The following is a 21,383-nucleotide window of genomic DNA, read 5'->3' on the forward strand; positions in this document are numbered from 1 at the left end:
CATCAGAAAGAGAAGGTAAAAAAAAAAATCCTGGTTAAAACAGCATTAAAAAAAATTACCTGGGCATAAACTTAACCAAGGAGGTGAAAGACCTATATGCTGAAAACTACAAAACACTGACAAAGGAAACTGAAGATGATTCAAAGAAATGGAAAGATATTCTGTGCTCTTAGATTGGAAGAATTAATATTGTTAAAATGGCCATACTACCCAAAGCAATCTACAGATTTAATGCAATCCCTATCGAAGTACCCATGACACTTTTCGTAGAACTAGAACAAGTAATCTTAAAATTTATATCGAACCACAAAAGACCCAGAATTGTGAAAGCAATCCTGAGAAAAAAATAATCAAGCTGGAGGTATAACCCTCCCAGACTTCAAACTATGCTACAAAGCTACAGTAATCAAAGCAGCATGGTACTGGCACAAAAACAGACACACAGATCAATGGAACAGAATAGAGAGCTAGAAATAAACCCACACACCTATGGTCAATTAATCTATGACAAAGGAGGCAAGAATATATAATGGAGAAAAGACAGTCTCTTCAACAAGCGGTGCTGGGAAAACCAGACAGCCAAATGTAAAACAATGAAATTAGAACATTCCCTCACACCATATACAAAGATAAACTCAAATGGTTTAAAGATCTAAATGCAAGACCTAAAACCACAAAACTCCTAGAAGAGAACATAGGTGAAACATTCTTTGACTAAATTGTAGCAATATTTTCTCAGCTCAGTCTCCTTAGGCAAAAGAAATAAAAGCAAAAATAAACAAATGGGACCTAATTACACTTATAAGGTTTTGCACAACAAAGGAAACCATCAACAAAACTAAAAGACAACCTATGGAATAGGAGAAAATATTTGCAAATGATGCAACCAATAAGGTATTAATATCCAAAATACACAAACAGCTCATACAACTCAATATCAAAAAAACAACCCAATCAAAAAATGGGAAGAAGACCTGAATAGACATTTTTCCAAAGAAGACATACAGATGGCTAAAAGGCACATGAAAAGATGCTCAACACCCCTAATTATTAGAGAAATACAAACCAAAACCACAATGATGTATCACCTCACACCTGTCAGAATGGCTATCATCAAAAAGTCTACCAATAACAAATGTTAGAGAGCATGTGGAAAAAGGGAACCCTCCTCCACTGTTGGTGGGAATGTAAATTGGTGCAGCCACTGTGGAAAACAGTATGGAGGCTCCTTAAAAAACTAAAAATAGAACTACTATATGATCCAGCAATTCCACTCCTGGGTATATATCTGGAAACAATAAAAATACTAATTCAAAAACATACATGCACCCCAATGTTCATAGCAGCACTATTTCTATAGCCAAGACATGGAAACAACCCAAGTGTCCGTCAAGAGACTACTGGTTTAAGAAGCTGTGGGATAGACACACACACACACACACACACACCGAAATATTACTCAGCCATAAAAAAGAATGAAATATTGCCACTTGCAGCAACATGGATGGACCTAGAGAATATCATACTAAGTAAGTCAGAAAAAGACAAATATTATATGATATAATTTATATGTGGAATCTAAAAATTAATACAAATGAATCTATATACAAAACAGAAACAGACTCACAGACATAGAAAACAAACTTATGGTTACCAAAGGGTAAGGGGGGAAGGGATAATTTAGGAATATGGAATTAACAGATACAAACAACTGTACCTAAAATAGATAAGCAACAAGGATTTACTGTATAGCACAGGGAACTATATTCAATATCTTATAATAACCTATAATGGAAAATAATCTGAAAAAAGATATATATATATATGTATCTGAATCACCTTGCTGTACACCTAGAACTAAAACAATCTTGTAGACTATACTTCAATTAAAAAAGAAAAAAGCCTTCTCCTATAAATGGGAAATTCAGATTTACCTATTGTTGGAACTCACCTCCCAGAAGCTTCCATTTGGCACTGGAACGAAAGGCTTCCATCTGCTTTACCTCTTCCGGCCGCTCATCCACAAACTCAGCCACCTGTGGGAGTGAGAACAATACGTTAAGGAAATCCACAGGATCCAGCCAAGTAACACTGTTGTTGTCTCAAGAACCTGAAGCTACAACTATTCCATTCCTAATAATACAGGGCACACGAAGACCCAAAATGGCCATGAAGAAACAAGTACTGGTCCTCAGTTACATTTGCTCCATAAACATGTGATTGGCACTGGATGGTTTAACTATAGATCTTTCTCTGACTAATCAATTTCCCTCCAGAGGTTAATTTCTTTCATTACATACCTTCTTATTAATGTGCCAGGTATACAACTGCCACTTGTAAGCTAAAAGCTAAACTCCTTTTACCCTTTTACTTTTACATTCAGAGTGAAAACACAGGCAGGTTTCCTGTCATCCTATCATTCATTAAGGGCTTTGGACTCCTTATGAAAACTTTCTTATTGTAGGTAGTCACAATGACAGTTTTTATAGTATCCAACCAAAAGAAGTCAATAAAATGTACACAGACTCATAGAATTTTTAAGGGATAAGACCATATTTCATATCATCCAAATTCCCAAACAAATTTGGAATCTTCTCTACAGTATACCTGATAAATGATCACTCACATAGTCCCTCCCTGACAGGGAACTAATTCACTGACATGGAACTCATGTTACAAGGCAGTCCACTGCACTTTGGGGCTAGAAAGTTCTTAGTTTCATTGGACCCATATCTACCTTCCTATAACTTCTTTCCATCCACCCTAGTCCTACCTCTGATGCAACTGATCCCCTTTCCACATGACAGACCTTCAAAGATGGCTGGCATAATAAATTCTAATTACACAGTAGCAACTATGAGCAAGGCACTGTGTTTTGTGCTTTACTTATATTATCTCACTTTATCCTCACAAAAACCCTGGAAAGAAAGGTTCCACACTACTAAGAGCAAACTATGGCTCAGAGAAGTTAAGTAACTTTCTCAACCTAGCAAGTGGCACAACTGAAACTCAAACCCAGGTTTGAATTCCCCTCTACTTCTTCTCTTCTCCCAAGATCCTACCATCATTCTTCATATAACCTAGTTTTGAGATCTCTCACTGGGCATTAAAAACACAGGCTTTCAAACAAGATGGGGCTTCCCTGGTGGCGCAGTGGTTAAGAATCCGCCTGCCAACGCAGGAGACACGGGTTCGAGCCCTGGTCCCGGCACATCCCACATGCTGCAGAGCAACTAAGCCCGTGCGCCACAACTACTGAGCCTGTGCTCTAGAGACCACGAGCCACAACTACTGAGCCTGCATGCCACAACTACTGAAGCCCGTGCGCCTAGAGCCCGTGGTCCACAACAAGAGAAGCCACCGCAATGAGAAGCCCGTGCACCACAACAAAGAGTAGCCCCCGCTCGCCGCAACTAGAGAAAAGCCTGCATGCAGCAACAAAGACCCAATGCAGCCCAAAATAAATAAATAAATAAATTTATTTTTAAAAAAACAAGATGAATTGAGATCTAAATTCCCAGCTTTGCCCCTTAATATTTGTATAACCTTTGGCAAATTATGCTCTCTAAGCCTCAATTTCCTCATTTGTAAAAGCAGGATCAAAGGATTGCTATGAGGATTCAACAGATAATTCATGTAAGCTTAGCAGTGCTTGGTACATGGTAAATTACACTTATTAATCTTGTGCTGCCACTATTACTGTGGTTGTCCTAATTATTGGTTGTGATAATCCTGGAGTAACAAAAATGAATTCAATAACCAAGGTCTGTTGTAACAAGCATAGAGTCTAGCAGTAGGGCTAAAGCTTCCTTTATGTAGGTTTTGGGACAATCATAAGAGAAAAAGACAATATTATGAAGGAAAATTAACAGACCTGACTACAAAAAATCAAAATTTTTAAATATCAAAAACTATTATAAATGAAGAGGCAAATGACAAAATATACCTACGGCATGTAAAACAGATAATATATTCCTATTATACAAATATCAAATAAATCAATGAAAAAAATAAAAACTCCAAGTTTCTAAAAAAATGGACAAATACAAGAAATTCATAAAATACAAAAGCCCAATAAACATATGAAAAATCATTCATTTGACTATTTTTTCAAAGAATATGGATACCACTGTTCACCTGCCAAATTGACATAGGTTTGCAGTTGCTTTGTTGATGTGAATAATGTTCCAATATTGATGAAGAAATGGGGAAACTGACATTCCCATACACCTCTAGTGGGAGTGCAAATTCATACCACCTTTTGGAAAGCAATATGGGAAACACCTAAAATGACCATACTCTCTAACCTATTGCTTTCACTTCATAGGAATAAAGAAATAAATGGATTCTTACAATGATTTATGTCCAAAATGTTTATTAAATCATTACGATATTTTAAAACAGGAAACAACCCATACAGCCAGTAATAAGACAGCTTAAATTAATATGTATATTGAGCTACTATGCAACCATTAAAAGTCACATTCTCAAAGAATTTTTTAAAGTCTTACTAAAGTATTGACAACATAACTATTAAGTGAAAGAGCAGCCTCCAAAACCATATGTATAGTATAATCCCAATTATATTTGAAAAAATAAATAAAATACAAGTATTACAATCTATGAATTAAAGCATCTAAACGTTAGCAGTTGTTATCTCTGGATGGTCACAGTAAAAGTGATTATATATTCTTTTTAAAACTTAAACGTTCTTACAATTCCAAAATATTCTATAATAAACATGTATTGCTTTCATAAAATAAAAAAATAGGGCTTCCTGGTGGCACAGTGGTTGAGAGTCCGCCTGCCAATGCAGGGGACACGGGTTTGAGCCCTGGTCCGGGAGGATCCCACATGCCGCGGAGCAACTGAGCCCATGCACCACAACTACTGAGCCTGTGCTCTAGAGCCTGTGAGCCACAACTACTGAAGCCCGCACGCCACAACTACTGAAGCCCGCGCGCCTAGAGCCCGTGCTCCGCAACAAGAGAAGCCACCGCCATGAGAAGCCTGCGCACCGCAATGAAGAGTAGCCCCCGCTCGCCTCAACTAGAGAAAGCCTGTGTGTAGCAACGAAGACCCAACAAGGCCAAAAAAAAAAATGAATAAATAAATTAATTAATTTTTAAAAAATAAATAAATAAAATTTAAAAATAACAACAAATGTTATAAACATTAACTAGGCTTCAGTAATTCATTCTGACTGAAACTAAATTGGCTCCTCACGATCACTATTTCCCTTCTAATTACTAACAAACCTTCTTCTAAATAATCTATCAATATTATAGAATATGCTGGGGATTAACATTAAACATACTCATCTGGAATTCACCTTTACAACCTTTTAGTATAATACAGCCTATCAACAGCTCTCCTTTTCACCTTGTTTCTCAGCAATTCTGAGCAAGGTTCCATGACCACACCAATGCTAACTTATTTGCCTATGCTTTTACCCACCTGGCTCTTACTCATCCTTTAAAATTCAATTCAGATATTTCCATCCTTCATGGAATTTCCCAGTGGAATAAAAAGTATGCTATCTCCCTTGTGTTCTAATGGCACCTGGTACATATGTGAACTCTTATCTCCAACATTCATCATATTGTCATTTGAAATTCAGTCTCCCATTGTAGAGTATGACCTGTAAAGCACAGACACCATGTTCTCTTAATCTACATATTTCCTGTACTTAGGCAAGAGCATATAATTTAAAGCTTAGTTGAATCAGGGAATAAAATGAGCAATTAAAAAGTTTCCTTTGATTGAACCTGAACGTTATTTTTAAGGTAGGTTCCAACAAATTGAACCATGGTGAATTCTAACCATGGCTCTATCACCGACACTGAGGAATCCTGCCTCTCTGTGATCAGTTCCTGTTTCCAAGCAGATGGAGCCCTCCATATACAAAGACTGTGTATAGACATCAGCAAAGAAGACTACTTTAAAATAGCTCCTGGAAAGTGTCACCTCTTCTCTGCCCTCAACTTTCCCCCTTACTAATCTACCCTGCACTGGGAGTCGAGATCGAGAGGCTTGCATTTCAAAGTCCTCACAGCCTCAAAAGATACACACCACAGGCAAATCTCCATCATCTTCCTCTTCCTCCTTTTCTGTTTTAGTGGTTGACATAGATGTCCAGCTCACGTCATCATCCACAATCCGCATTCTAAATGTGAAAAATAAAAAGATCAAAAGAGAAGAAACATTTTTGGATAACAGCCTACAAACACTTATCTTTGGTTTTAGGCTAAAACTCAAAATCCTACAAGATCTATGGTCCATTCTTTGCCAATATGGCCAACTTTATCTTGTACCACTGCCTCCTCAGTTCACTACTCACTAGTCATCTTTTGGTGCCTACAACGGGCCAAATTCCTTTCCATATCAGTTTCACGTCTCAGTTCCTTCCCTCTGCCTGACCTACTCTTCTCATTCTTTACTGGGAAACTCTTACGCATTCTTAAAATCCTAGCATATATATAACTTCCTTCACAGACCTTCCAATACTATTTCACTTACCTCCCCCAACTAAGAACCCCCGTTACTCATTCTTGGAATACTTTATCACAAAGGAAATAAATCAACCAGTTGTGTAATTAGTTGTTTAAAGGCTGTATCCCCATTAAGCTATAAGCTCCATCAGAGTAGGGACTATGCCTCTCTCACTCACAGTGATATCCTCAACACCCTGCAAAAACTGGCATAGGAAATACTCAATAAATGTTTGTTACACGGATAAACTATGTAACAAACATAAATATAAACAGTATTAACAGTTATTATTTGAAAAGGCAAGATCACTTATCACAACAACCATTTAATATAAGTGATATCATTCCGTTTTACTCTCATTTTTAGAGATGAAAAAACTGAGGCTTAGACAGATGAAATATCTTGCCCAAGGCCACACAGCCCATAAAGTGGCACAGCTAGGACGCAAAGCCTAATCAGTGTTACTCCAAAGCTCAAGTTAATTTCACTACATGGCACTGCCTCCAAGGAATCCACACAAGTCAGAGGGGACAGAAAGCAAGAATAACACAACAACCAAACCAGGAGAGGAAATGGATTAGTTCTTCGGAACTACTTGACTTTATTGGGTATATTATTAGTTTCCTAGGGCTGCCTAACAAAGTACCACAAACTGGGTGGCTTAGAACAACAGGAATGTATTCTCTCACAGTTCTGGAGGCTTCAAGTCTGGAATCAGGTGTCTGCAAGGCAATGCCTGCCAGTAAGGCTCTAGGGAAAGACCTTTCCTTGACTCCTCGCACTTCTGGTAACCCCTATTGTCAGCATAAATCCAGTCCAGTCTCAGCCTCCATCTTCACGTGGTAGTTTTCCCTCTGTTTCTGTATCCAAATTTCCCTTTTCTTAAAAGGACCCCAGGACCCCAGTCATATTGGATTCAGCGTCCATCCTAACCCACTATGACCTCATCTTAACTAATTACAACAGCAAAGGCCCTATTTCTAAACAATGTCACATTCTGAGGTTCTGGGTGGACATGCCTTGGAGGGAAGGGGCACTATTCAACCCAGTACACTGGGCCACATAAGTTTTCTCGTTTGAAAAGTGGGGGTATCAAAAATATCTACTTCATGGTACTGTTATGAAGCTTAAATAAATTCGTTTAGGTCTAAAGTACTCAGAACGGTGCCTGGCACATGACAAGAACTGTATAAGCGTTAGTTGTTATTGTTAGTAGTAGTAGGAAGAGTAACAGGAAGTGAGCATAGGTCTCCGACTCAGGACCGGAGTCCTTGGCATTGGAGAATCCCCACCGACATGTTCTGGGCCCTTAATATCCACGCACAGAACCTCTGAATTTGCTTCACCACTTTAGTCTCAGGGCACAATATTCATTCTCTGCGGGAGAGGACGGAATGCTACAAAGGCGGGAAAAGAGTAATGAAAGTTACAGCCAGGCCTGAATACGTCGAAGATACTGCCCAGGGGCGCGAGGAGCGGTCTGAGCGGACTCTGGGCTCAGGCAGCGCCGGGCGAGCAGTCAAGGGCGCTGGGCCCCTCGGGGCCGCCAGCGAGGAGCCCAGGAAGAGCCGGGCCGAGGGCGGAGCTGGGAAGGTGAGGGGCGGCGAGCCGCGCGGACCGCGCCCCGCCAGGGCCAACTCACCCCTTGCCGCCGGCCCCGCCAGTCTTCGGCCGCTTTTTGCGACGCTTGCGGCCGGACTCAGAGCCCCGGTCGACGCCGGCATCTGCCCCAGACAAGTAACGCTTCAGGTATTCGGCCTTTGAGAGCGGCGGAGCTGCCGCCATGGCAGCAGCGAAGGCGGGGAGACGGATCGACGCTGCGGACAAAATTCTTGAACGCGAAACGGAGAGCGAAGACTCTGGGAGGCGGGGCCAGGACCGGAAGTGAGGGAGGGTGTTTGGAACCGACAGGGAGTCTCGTGTGAGCTTTTGTGGGCTTACGAGGGGCACGCGCACGTTGCGGGCCCACTTCACATCCCTCTGACGTTACAATCGTGTTTCTTATCTTTGTCCATTCTGTCATTCAACAGACCGTGCAGCAAGCGCTGTTGTAGCCGCGAGGCTACAGCCACGACCCCAACAAGATCTCTGCCCCCAGCAGCTTCAGAAGGACCAGAGAGCAGTAGTTAGGTACGGAGGCTCTGGAGCTGCAGTGCAGCTTGAGTTTGAGTTCTGCTTCCATAACTTCCTAACTGTACGACCTTGGGCAACATACTTAACAAAATGGGGATAAAAATGACACCGAACCCAATGGTTGCAAGGACTAGGTTAATATTACTGTGTAAAGTGCTTTGAACAGCATCTGGCATAGTGTGTCAGTTATTTTTATTAGTATGTTTAGGTGGAGAGAAATCTTCTTTGATAGGCTTTCTGGTAGCGCAGTGGTTGAGAATCTGCCTGCTAGTGCAGGGGACACGGGTTCGAGCCCTGGTCTGGGAAGATCCCACATGCCGCGGAGCAACTGGGCCCGTGAGCCACAACTACTGAGCCTGCGCGTGTGGAGCCTGTGCTCCACAAGAGAGGCCGCGATGAAGAGTGGCCCCCGCTTGCCGCAACTAGAGAAAGCCCTTGCACAGAAATGAAGACCCAACACAGCCAAAAATAAATAAATAAATAAATAAAAAGCCAAGCATTTGAAGCCCTTTAAAAAAAAAAAAGAACTATTCAACAGAGGAATTCAGGAATTCCAAACCCAATATAATTACTATGAAAAATATGGAGGTTTCTAACCTATGTATCTTACCCACATTTGATATTTGTTGCCCCTAGCTATCTCTTGCGTATATTTCCAATGAAAATGACCTGGATCTATTTTCAACATGGCAAGAGAGAAGCTAGAGAGATTGAATTTTTTTTTTTTTTTTCATTCAGTGTTTTATTTTTTAAAACTCAGGTAATTTACTTTTTGGCCAGGCAGCATGCAGGATTTAGTTCACCAACCAGAGATGGAACCCGTGACCCCTGCAGTGGAAGCGGAGTCTTAACCACTGGACCGCCAGGGAAGTCCCTAGAGAGAGACTGAATTCTAATACTCAAGTTTAGGGAGAAGACTTTTCTTCCTGTGGGCATTAAGAGCTTTACTTGAATTATCTCATTTAACCCTCACATTTCTCAGATGCTTTTATTATCCTTACCTTACAGGTGAGAAAACTGAAGCTTGGAGAGGTTAAGTTGCCCAACTTCACACAGCCAGAACATATGACCCTTGGGAGCAGAGGCTAACAAAGTGGGGTGCAAGAGGTAATCCAAATTTCTTGAAAAAGAATTAGATTGCGTATTTTACTTATCTCACAATATGTTAAATTTTTGTCACGTTTTAAGGTTTATTAGTCAATAAAGTATTGTTATACTTTATAAATAAATACGCATATCTTGGAACACATGTTCAGAAAATATACATAAGAAAACAGGTTTGGAAGTCACTGCCCTGAAGCATGAACTTTTAACCACTGGGCTATACTGGGTGGTCACAGCACAGGCCCAGGAAGAAGAGCAGGCTGGGTCCCTCAGGGCCTATGAGAAGGGGGCACTGGACTGATAGGGCTTCACTAGCTGCAGGGCCCCACAGGTCTCCCATCCACAACTTGCCTTGGCTTCTAGTACACTTCAGTGTATCTCAAGCTGAACTCCACAGCCCTGCCTCCACCCTGGTGTCAGCAGACATCGGGAAAGTCTCATATTTCTGCTCCAGTGAACATTACCAGTATAGTCCTCTCCACCCCATCGCCTCCTGCCCATTTCTGTCTTCAGTTCCACCTCTACCCTTTCTACTCAGTACCAAACCTTAGCCTGACAAGACTAAGCTCAGGTCTTAACCCTGCCTCACAGGGCAGTTACGCAGGATCAAATGCATTCACGACCAGTGGCATGGTCTAAGTTTTGCCCTGTCTCTGCAGTTCCATCTAATAAAGCTAATGCCCCCACCTTCCCTGGCACTACCCAGACCCCTTCCCTGCTTGACATTCCTCCATAACATGGTGATTAATCTGACACTGTTCTACTTGTTGGTTTCTTGTCAACCCCCCACCCACTCTGTTTGCCAATTTTCCCCACTACACGAAGCTCCGTGAAAGCAGAGCTTTATTTTGTTCAGTTCTATGATGTGCCAGGCACAAAGCAAGCACTCAAACATCTATTGAAGGAATGAGTGAAATGCCAGCTCCAGTCCCCAAATTACAGTAGCCACACCGGAGAAAATGTTCTTCAGGAGGTTGAATTCTACCAGCATAACAAACAAGGACAGAGTGCAAAATAAAAATAAAATAATAATAAATAATAATAAAACAAGGACAGAGTGATTTCAGAGGCCAGTGCTGTTTGAAAGCCACCATTTTAATGAGAACTTCTTCACCTGTCCTAGACTCCCTCCCCTCAGAAGACTCTCTTCCTGTTGAGAGTCAGTATTTTATACACCCAAACCAACTTCCAAACTCCAGACGTAGCTGTCTTCACCTTCTCCAGCTCTTCAGAGTTCCAACTTGACATGAGAGAGCATTGTGTGGAGGGAGGGTAAAGACTTTATAGGAAAAAAATGACAATGACATGCCTGATGGTTCATTTCTGGGTTTCTTCGCAGGCCAATTCAAATCCTCCAAAACAAGGTCAAGTAACCCAAGAGGCTTGCGTTTCCGTCACAAACTGTTTAGAAATTGTGCTCAGATCTCTGACTCAGACCAGGTGTCCTCCCCACATGGGCAAGGCCTGGTAGGGAGGCCACTCCAGTCTTTTCCAATAGCAATATATAACCCTGCGGTCTGAGCAGCACTGGAGGCTGGCCGGGAACCACCCACGGCTACCGCTGGGAAGCCAGACCTGTCTCATAGCCCTCCGTCTTCATGTCATTGAGCCCCAGTTCCTCGTTTTGGTCAAATGTGCGATTATAGTGCTCCACCTTCATCTCAGGATCATCTTCTGGTGCGTACACGTTCTGCAAGGCCAAGGACAGACCATCAGTGCCTGTGCCATCCTGCCACCCCCACCCCCCCAGACAGCTTCCAATTCCCACTTTCCCAGGACCTTAAGGAGGTGTTTATTCCTTTTTGTTTTGTTTTGTTTTTGGCTGCACGCCATGCGGGATCTTAATTCCCTGACCGGGGATTGAACGTGCGCCCCCTGCAGTGGAAGCAGAGTCCTAACCACTGGACCACCAAGGAAGTCCCTTTATTCTCTTTTTAAGGGCCTCCAACACCCCATGGCTAGGCTCAACTCGTGGGCAGCAACAGAACCCACATGGGCTAGAAGTGGGACTGCAGGGAGAAAAACTTTCTATCTGCACCTTCTTACGAAGAGAGTAGCATAGTCTTAACAGTGGAGAGACCTTAGAACAGTTTTGCCTGACCCATAATAACTGCTCAATAAATGTTAAAGTTACTGTTAATCACCAGAGTATCTCCCTAGTCAGCTTAAAGCCTTTTCCCATCTTGGCCTCTGGACAAGGCACCATTTCTCCTCAATCCACAGTCAGATTTGCAAAATGAAAATGCCACTGCTGGACTTAGAGCTGGGACTCGAGCTAGACTAGAGGAAGAAGGAACCTGGGAGTCTCCTTTTTCCCCCTCTTGACACACACTTACTGTCCCATACACCTTCCCCCTTCCTCTCTTATGTTCCAATTTCTGCTAAAAGGTTCCTTGATAAAAAGCAGTTCATTTAGAATTAAGTCTCTCAGTTTCTGGAGAAATGATACATATTTAAGGAAGGTCAGAAAAGATATCTCTGTGAAATACCAGGGAAGGTCTACAGTACCTGCAAGTAGCTGTTTCCTGCTGGATCATCCATAACAAAGTGGGCCTTCATGTTACCCTCAATGATCTAAAGGAGACAGAATACAGCATGAGCATGTAAATCTTACATAGCTGCTGGCAGGAAGGGACTATGTCTGCCACACAGAAACCAACCCAATTTACACTGCAGAATCCCCCAAAGTTTTAAGAATTGGTGAAATGAAGGTGCCTCTAGAGGTGGAGTGGAGAGAATCTAAAATAAAGACTGTTAGACAGCTATTTAAGAAGCAATCTGGCATCCCCAATCTCCTCTCCCATTCCAAACAGACCAACGACTGCCCTTGCCCCACCCCAATAAAAGAGAATTCTGTGGAGAAGTTACCACAGCACACTATGGACAGGGGGACACTCGCCCAGTTGAGGGTAGAGGGAAAGAAATCAAGAACAGAAGTCAATGTACCCTTATTGGAAACAGACATACACACACCCCAGCCCTCTTCCCACACTCAGCTCTCAGAACACTGCCAGCCAAGCCTCCACCCTCAAGACAGGAAACGGAACACCCACTGATGGGAATCTGACCAGCCCAAGAGGAAACACCTAACAACTCTGGCACTGGAGTTACCTCAACAAAATGGCCAAGCTAAATCCCCCTCCAACGAGCCCAACGTCAGCAAGACTCACCCCACTCAGATGTTTTAGTCCTCTACTTTTAAATAGACAACCAATGACTACCAGACATCTGAGCAAAGCCCGTAATATTGAAAGACAGAAATCAAATGGGAAAAAAAAACCTTAAGAGGAAATGGAAACTATGCGAGGAAAATAAAACGTCAAAAAAAAAAAACCCAAAATTAATATTCTCAAAGAGAAAAAAATACTACATCCTTAAAACAACAGGATGCTACTTTTTTAAAAGGAGGAGAAAGTATTGAAAGACCAAAAGCCACTTGGAAAATAAAAATGTCAGTGGAAATGAAAAACTCAATTGAAGGGTTGGAAAATTAAGATAATCTCCAAGAGTAGAGCAAACACAAAGAAACTGAAAACAGGACAAAAAAATAAGTAAATTACAGAAGACCAGACAAGTCAGTCTAACATCCAAAACATAGGGATTTCAGAAAGAGAGAACAGAGGGGAAGCAATAGAATACTTTTTAAAAGCTTCCTAGAACTGAGCCACATGAGTTTCCAGATTCAAAGAACCCACCAAGTGCTTAGCGACAATGGTTGAAAATTGACCCACGTACACCAAGTCACATCCTGAAATTTTACATCACAGGGGACACAAAAGTATCGCAAGAATAGGTCACAAACAAAAGATAGGGAATCAGAATGCCTTCAAACTTCTCAACAGCCAAACTGGGAAACTGAAAGACATTAGTGGGAAACCGGAAGACCTTAGAAATTCTGATAAAAAATTATTTCCATCCTAGAATTCTATTCCCAGCCATTAATCTAATATAAGAGTAGAATAAGGACTTCCCTGGTGGTGCACTGGATAAGAATCCGCCTGCCAATGCAAGGGACCCAGGTTTGAGTCCTGGTCCGGGAAGATCCCACATGCCGCGGAGCAACTAAGCCCATGCGCCACAGCTACTGAGTCTGCACTCTAGAGCCCGTGAACCACAACTACTGAGCCCACGTGCCACAACTACTGAAGCCCATGTGCCTGGACCCCGTGTTCCACAAGAGAAGCCACCGCAATGGGAAGCCCGCACACCACAAGGAAGGGTAGCCCCCGCTCGCCGCAGCTACAGAAAGCCCGTGTGCAGCGACGAAGACTCAGTGCAGCCAAAATTAAAATATTAATTTTAAAAAAAAGGTGGAATAAAAAAATTTTCAGACATGCAAAGTCCCAGAAATTTTACTTCCCATGCATTTTCTTAAGAAGCTACTGGAGAAGAGGCTCCAACAGAAAAAAGGGAGAAAACCAAGAAAGGAGATGGCATGGGATATCAGAAACCAAGAGAATCCCCAACATGTCGGTTAGATGTTTACATGTGGCAAGAAAGGGTATGCAGCTTCTTGTTCACTGGAGCCCCAGGGCCACAAGCACTGACCGGCCAGAGTCCTCTCACCTGGTTCAACTTCTGGCTAAACTCCTGCAGTTTCTCTGTCCGGCCAGGACTGGAACTGTCGCCCAGTGTGAAAGGGTTCTTGGTCACCTGCAATAAATGGCATCCAAACTGCTAGAATACTGGCTCCATGTTTGATAGGCTTAACCATAAACCTGGTGCGGGGTGACAGGGGTGCCTGTCAGGGAAGCTTGGTCGCCATTTGTGCCGCACCGCCTTTCTGACCTAGGCGGCCACCCCTAAAACCGTGTGAATTAATCTGCCAAGATGATAACGGGCAACATGAAACAAAAACTATAGAAATGTTCTTAAATATGATCTCTAGTCCTCATTGGAAGAAGTGCAAAATAAAGTATAATTTACAAAGACAAAATGCCCGACGACTGATAACCAGTTAAGCAAAATGATTCATTAAGAGGATAAACATATGGGTTAAGTCAACACACACATATATATGTATGTTCGGGACTTTTTTAGGTGCTGGAAGGACCCTCATGACCCCATTTTACAGTGAAATAAATGACTTACCCAAAACCGCAAAATATCTACATCAGCCCAGAATTAGGTGTGAGAATTTCCATTCTGAATTTCCAACAAACTTATCATCACAATCCAAAATAATATTTAAGCCTCTCAAATCAGCTTTAAAGCAAAGAAACCTCAGTTATCAGCTCCAAAAACTAGGACCTTTGCAGCCTTCCAGCCCCTTCCCCACAGCTGCACTGCGGAAGATGCCATGCACTATACTCAGGGGACTCACCAGTTCCTGGATGTCCTTCAGTATCCCCTCCAGTGTGGTGAACTTGCCCCCAAGGACAGCCATTCCCAGTTCAAATTCCAGCTCTGGGATTTCCATACTACATGTCTCGGACTGTGAGATGAGAGATCAAATTAGGCTTTAAATCAGGAGCTGCTAGAGAAAGCTAACCAGAGTCCTCCTGCCAAATTAGTACCACCAGTGATAATCTGGGGACAAAGTCAGCTGTCCCAGTTTTCTCTGAATCTCCAATTAAAGCTAGACTCACTCCTAGAACCAACCTTAAAAGGGGGCATTCTGAGTCATGGCTCCAGCAGACATCCTGTCATTAGAGATCAGAAACAAGGGCCCTCACAGACACTAGAGGCAAAAGGCTGCCAAGTCATCAGAAAGAGCTTAGGGGTCACCTTCTGAATCTGCACTTCCTACCATGGATTAACTCTGCTCAGGGATCCTCAAACCCAAGGAAGTAAGGAGGTACTTCACAACACCAGGATATGATTGAGAAAAGACAAATTCCCCCTCGACAGAGACAGCCACGTGCAGAGGAGAGTCACTTCCCCAAGCAGGTTGTTACCTTGAGCAGGTCTCGAGTCATATCTGAGGGATCAGTGATGTAGAAGGTGATCCTGGTGCCCAAGGGCTCTACTGCGCCTCCAGATTTCACCTGCAACAGACAGCAGTGCCAGGAGCAGCAGCAGAGGAGACACCCATCCTCACCTGGTGCGGGGAGACCCGGAAGGGCTGGGGGAGTAGGCTTGGACCTCCAATCAGGCCCACTAATGGCTACCAAGGACAGTGCTTTCTAAACCAACAGTGGCAGCAGTCACCCAAACCAAAATCACTGAAAGCTGGCCAGAAGCAGAGTGCCCAGCACCGGCAGCCTGCCAAAGATTCACCCCAGATTGCCAAGAAACGAATTCACGGTTAAAAAAATGACTCTCGGGGCTGAAAGGGACTTCCAACTGCAACTAGTGTGTAGATTCCCTTTATAATTTTCTGGTTTAAGAATTGAAACAGCTTATGCGTGAATACACTCAGGAAAAGGGAATTTACAACCCTCCAAGGCAGCCCACTCTATATTCAGATAGACCTTGAAAGTTTTTTATTACTGAGTCAAAATCTGCCTCCCTGCTCTTCCACCCCTCTGAGCTGTAGGTCAAAAAGTAGTTCTCTCTCTTCCATATAACCAACTTTGAATGTCTTCAACAAGTTATGCTATCTCTAACTTTTCTTCTCTAAGCTAATTTCTAGTTCAAGAGCTCCTCACCCTAAGCAGCTTCAGAAAGGATGAAAGCTACTCTTCCCAAACGATGAAGCCCACCCACCTCATTGGTCCGATGGCCGCAGTTCTCGCAGTTGGTAGCCATGATGATAACCTCCTTAAAGTGGGGAATTTCTGGAAGATGGAATTAAGGAAATCTGCTTCCAGGACAGCAAGACCACCCTGTGGGGAAGAACAAATCCGAACCCCACAAACACACAGCTGCTGGTCCCAGGACTGCAGGAAAGAGATCACAAGAAGCAGCCTAACTCAGACAGCCCCCCAGAAGAGGGCAAGGTCACCACCCACAGCGATCGCTGTTCATCAGTGTTTGATGACATGGCTCAGGCCACACGCAGGAGCCTAGAGACCATGGCCTAATTCTCTCTTTGAACCCAAAAGCCAAGGTGCACGGTCTCATCAAAGGCAACATCCCTCTCATCGCTCGGAATAAAGCCTTGTGCTTTCCCTGAAGGGAGTACTCTCCAGCTTGAATATAATCTTCATGCCTGAGTCAGATGAAGAGCAACCCAACTGCCCGACAAAAGATACGAACTAGCTTCATGTTGGTCTGGGCTGGAGCATTGCATTCCGGGCAGTTGGTGTTGAACTGGAGCACCTGGAACACAACAGGGGACGTAGAGTGAGCCCTCCCAAGCAGGTGAAGCCTGCTCAGGCTGAAGACATTCAGCTGGTACACTGGCGGCCACCCGTGAACAGCGTCAGTCTCAGCCCACCACTCTGCTCCTTCCTCCACAGTTGCCAATGTGACTCACTTCGTTTCTGAGATCTTCCTCTTCTGGTTTCTCTTCTGGTTCCTCTGCCTAAAGTAGCAGAGATGCAAATCATACGTTGGCACACAGACCTCAGCCTCGCCAACACCCTGCCCCAGAGTGAGAGAAAATGCTCTGGCTTGCTTACGTCAGCTGCCACCTCGTGGGTTTAACAGAGAAGTTGGAAAGCAAAGCCCCAGGCAAGGGAAGAACAGAGCTTAGGATAGGATCACAGCCACTGCTGTCCTGTGTTGTAAAGTTTACCCAAAGTCCTTAAGTGAGCTAGAGGGGAGGCACACACATGCTGAGATAGTGTACACAGGGCGGCAGCAGCAAAATAAGTTCCCACTGACTCCCAGCAATCGGAGTGCAAGATAATTCCAGAGCATTCTTCTGGCTTCTTCAGGGCACTTACCTGGAGCCCCAGCATCTCTTCCTGCTGTAGAGTCCGATTATAGTGTGTGATCACCAGGGCATCATCTTTCCGGGGAGCATGTGGGTTTTCCACAAAGCTGTTCCCTGAGGGATCATCAATGATCTAACAGATGGGTAACGAGAGAGCAGTTATAACAAGAAATCATGTACGACCCTCCACCTACCATCAGACCACAGAGGCACCACAGAAAAATCTCAGACTGTCTTAATGGTCCCTCCTACCCTAAATCTAGGGCACCTGGAGTCCCTCAGTACTCACCAGGGTGAAAGGAGAGGCCACTTGCTTTAGCTCCTTCAGTTTGACAATGAACTCATCAATTCTTTCAGCCGTGGCTTCTTCATTCGCCTGACAGGAACAAAGAGTAAAAGATCAGCCCTGGGGATAGAATTTATGCCCCCATCACTTCCGACAGGAACCCACCACCTGTCTTAGTGTGACTGGGAACAGAGACTCAGGCTTCACGATAAGAGGTAGCAAATTAGTTTGAAGTTTATGGGCGGTGCCAGATGAGCCTCATTGTCTCACTCATTCAGCCATTTAGTCCAGGCATTTGTGCCAGGTTATAGATAACAGTAAATGAACCAGAGCCCTCTCATGGGGCTCCACAGCCAGTTAAGACGACAGATGACTAAATTTGCAATTATATTATTTCATACATATATATATATGTATATATGAAATGTCATAATAAACATAAGATACAATGGAACACTCAGGAAGCACAGATAAGCCCAAGAATATCAGGAAAGGGTCTTTGGAGGCAATGTTACAGTGTCTGTCTGAGAAGAGGCCTCAATGTACAGTGGGGGAGGGGAACTGGAAAGGAATAGTGGTACAGCATATGCAACATCCAGGCAGCTATAACATCGCTGTGTGCTTCCCCACAAAGTTCTCCAACATTCAATCAGAGACAGCTCAGCCACGTGGGAAGGGGAACAAGTGTACATAAATAATTTTTCCTTGAGCTGCCGCCATCAGAAAACCCCAGCTCACCCTTCGTGAGGGCTGATCCAGCTCCAGGCCAGAGACGGCACGGCTGATCAATCCTTCAACAGTAGTCAGAGCTGGTGAGGAAGAACAAAAGACTGGTCAGTCTTCACTTCGCTATCAAGTGCCTGCAGGACCCTGGGCAGTTCACTTGAACCCTCTGGGCCTTGATTTCACCTGTAAAATAAGGAGGCAGGGAACAAGGTTCCATTCACCTCTAACTCATTCTGGTTTTTCTGTAAGATGATGTGGAAAAACCCGGACGAAGCTTTTGGCCAACCCAATACTATCTTAAGCTGCTTCACCTAAGCTTTCTGTTTATGTTAAACCAATGAAGATCACAATGATGTGGCCAAACCCACACACAAGCCACTAGGCCTGGTACCAGGAGTTTTGCAAGAAAGTAAGATTTGAGCTAGGCATGAACAGTGCAAACACTCTGACCTTAAACTTACCTCCTTTCTGGCTGAAGGCAGGAATTTCAAAATCCAGCTCTGGGATCCTTGTGGTGGCAGAGTCAGTCTTCACTACTTCTCTGTTCATGTCCTGGGCAGAAAGAAAAACCTTCAGTCCACAGAGGTCTCAACAATACAGGTTCTTCTCAGGAAATAACAGAGTGCCCCGCCCCCCCCAACCACCACCCTCAGAGGCCCCAGCCCAGCTGTCTCTTCCTCTCTCCACTAGGGGGAGTCCGGACTACTCCTGCGGAATAGTACCTTGATGTGAAAACCAGCTACCCAAACGATGAGAGTACTATTCATAACTACTGCTCATTTGATACTTTCTGACAAAGTTTACAAAGCGCTTTCACAAGTCTTACCTCACCTGAGCAGATGACAGCACCAACGCCATTTTACAAAGGAGGAAACTGAGGCTTGAACACTTAAGTGGATTTATTTGAGGTCCGACCACCTGGACCAGAGCTATGACTCCAGTCCCCAAGCTTTCTCTAGGACACTAGGGTAACTGCTCTGGGCTCCTCTCACCTCCTGGGCCCTGACGGTCAAAGTATAGCGCACTCCCTGGTCCTGTATCCTGCCTGCCGACTGGATCTCCGTGTTGTTCCAGCCACAGTGCTCGCAGGAAAAGGAGCTCACGATTATTTCTCTAAAGAAGGGGATCTCGGTGAGCAGGAGGCGCGTCATGCCCTAGGGAAGCAGAAGACAGTTAGGGAAAGAACCAATGAAACCCCCATCCCCCATCTACTGACCCCCGGGCGTGCCTCGCCTCCGGGTCCCCAACTGGACCAGCAGGGCCAGGTCGCCGACCCCCGCTCCTCCCCTCCTCAAACCAACCCTCCAGCCGCCTGTGGCCGTGCCCCCGCCTCACATTACGGTAGCAGTTCATGCACAGCGACTCGATCTCGGTAGGCTGCTGCTCCTCGTCATCAGCGCTAATAGGCCGGAACAAGTGCCCCGTCCCGGGCTGTCGGGCCTGGACGGGCGAGGGGGCGGCAGCAGCCGCGGGGAGGCCAGGATCCACAGCCCCACTGGCCAACATGACCACGCGCTGCTCAGGCCCCAACTTCGGTCTTCTGCGCCTCTCTTGGCCCCACCCCTTCCTCCGGCACTTCCGCCAGCTACCGCCCCGCCCATCCTTAAAGAGGCCGAGGACTCCCCTCGGGGAACAGTACCTGACACGCGGTTTTCCAGTTGCCGGGATTTTTCGGTCCAGACTTCCAAAGCCAGCCGGATCCAGGCTTTGCCTCCACCTCAATTCAGGCGTCACTGCCGCCAGGGCGTCCTCTCAGACCCAGGGCAGTTTTTTACTCCTCTGCAATAGCTCCGCCGTACTGGGTTCTAACTATTAGTCCACAAGTCTAACTACGAGAGGCTTGACGGCAAGGGGCCTGGCCGTCCATCTGTATCCCTGAGGAGGCGCGCTCCTCCCTGGGTTTGCTTGGATCCGCCGTTGGGCCAGATGCTGCCTAGGCTCTAGATCACCCTCCCTTAGTCCCTCAATCTGTCTCCATTTCTGTTCTTCTCACTCCCTATTTCTGTCCTCATAAACACCTGCCCAAATTCCTGCCTCAAATACACGGCCCTCACTTTTACCTCTATTGGCTCATCCCCACCATATCCAACCCCAGCTGACTCACCCCTCCTGATCTCCTAACCACCACCAACAAAAACACCTCTTTGGGGAGTAAACGTTCCTTCCCAGCACCTCCTCTCCCTGGGCACCTTTCTCCCACTTCTGGTGCTAAATCTAGGGTGTCATGGAAGAGATCCAGTCTGCAGGCATGATGAGGCCAGATTCAGATGGGGTCTGTGCTATGAGGGAGTGTGGCAGTGAGAACTCTGTGCAGGGTGGGCTAAGCCGGGAGGAAAGGATGCTGCCCTGGATGTTCTAAGGGTACTGGACTGGGTGTGTTTACCCTTTCCTCTCTCCTCTTCCCTCCACTTCAGCCACCCCCAATTTTAGACTTCCCAGGGAGCTATGAGGAGTTTGGTTGCCCCCAAGTGAATATGTACATGGGGAATGGGGGTGGGGGTATGAGTTTGAGGGTCCAAGAATAGGGTCAGTCATAAAAAGAGGGACAGTCAAAAAAGAGGCCATTCAGGGGCTTCCCTGGTGGCGCAGTGGTTGAGAGTCCGCCTGCTGATGCAGGCGACACGGGTTCATGCCCGGTCCGGGAAGATCCCACATGCCGTGGAGCGGCTGGGCCCGTGAGCCATGGCCGCTGAACCTGTGTGTCCGGAGCCTGTGCTCCGCAACGGGAGAGGCCACAACAGTGAGAGGGCCACGTACCGCAAAAAAAAATAAAAATAAAAAGAGACCATTCAAAATCTGGAACAGCCGGGACAAAGAAGACAGGCCACCTCAGGGGCCTATACCTCATGCACACCATCCTGTGGTAAGCAGGCTGGTGAA

General features: G+C 44.9%; 2 protein-coding genes and 1 long non-coding RNA gene across 4 annotated transcripts in view; 1 reads left to right on the plus strand and 2 right to left on the minus strand.

Annotated features, from left to right (window-relative positions):
* BUD13 (BUD13 homolog) overlaps positions 1–8,399 on the minus strand; it is a 34,081-nt gene extending 25,682 nt beyond the window's left edge. Inside the window, exons 1-3 of one of the 2 annotated variants that reach the window (XM_033434550.2) lie at positions 8,135–8,399; positions 6,073–6,166; positions 1,952–2,036 (exon numbers count right to left, since the gene is read on the minus strand). In XM_033434550.2, the coding sequence (XP_033290441.1) occupies positions 1,952–2,036; positions 6,073–6,166; positions 8,135–8,277 (322 nt within the window). In that variant the 5' untranslated portion in view covers positions 8,278–8,399. The remainder of the gene's footprint in view (positions 1–1,951; positions 2,037–6,072; positions 6,167–8,134) is intronic. The other variant, XM_012534300.3, reaches the window with a different exon arrangement.
* A 108-nt stretch (positions 8,400–8,507) lies between these two features.
* LOC125965296 (uncharacterized) lies at positions 8,508–11,520 on the plus strand. The gene is made up of 3 exons (XR_007479037.1): positions 8,508–8,622; positions 9,634–9,732; positions 11,069–11,520. It is a non-coding gene; the product is annotated as an uncharacterized LOC125965296 (long non-coding RNA).
* On the minus strand, positions 10,804–20,074 carry ZPR1 (ZPR1 zinc finger). The gene is made up of 14 exons (XM_004273370.3): positions 19,839–20,074; positions 19,496–19,657; positions 18,965–19,055; positions 18,516–18,586; positions 17,781–17,867; positions 17,502–17,624; positions 17,090–17,137; positions 16,866–16,932; positions 16,378–16,448; positions 15,627–15,716; positions 15,053–15,163; positions 14,296–14,382; positions 12,238–12,303; positions 10,804–11,419 (listed from the first exon to the last, which is right to left on the minus strand). The coding sequence occupies exons 1-14, from the start codon at positions 20,007–20,009 to the stop codon at positions 11,285–11,287; spliced, it is 1,380 nt and encodes a 459-aa protein (XP_004273418.1). The 5' UTR covers positions 20,010–20,074; the 3' UTR covers positions 10,804–11,284.
* Positions 20,075–21,383: the final 1,309 nt, after the last annotated feature.

This window comes from Orcinus orca, chromosome 8, assembly GCF_937001465.1.
Source record: "Orcinus orca chromosome 8, mOrcOrc1.1, whole genome shotgun sequence".
Lineage (NCBI taxonomy): Eukaryota > Metazoa > Chordata > Mammalia > Artiodactyla > Delphinidae > Orcinus > Orcinus orca.

Excerpts from the sequence above, each read along its gene's own strand:
- ZPR1 (XM_004273370.3), bottom strand. The coding sequence starts at position 20,009 with ATGTTGGCCAGTGGGGCTGTGGATCCTGGCCTCCCCGCGGCTGCTGCC. Across the intron at positions 16,933-17,089 it reads AGGAAGATCTCAGAAACGAA|GTGCTCCAGTTCAACACCAA; the intron begins GTGAGTCACATT and ends GTTGTGTTCCAG. Across the intron at positions 15,164-15,626 it reads TGACTCGAGACCTGCTCAAG|TCCGAGACATGTAGTATGGA; the intron begins GTAACAACCTGC and ends CTCATCTCACAG.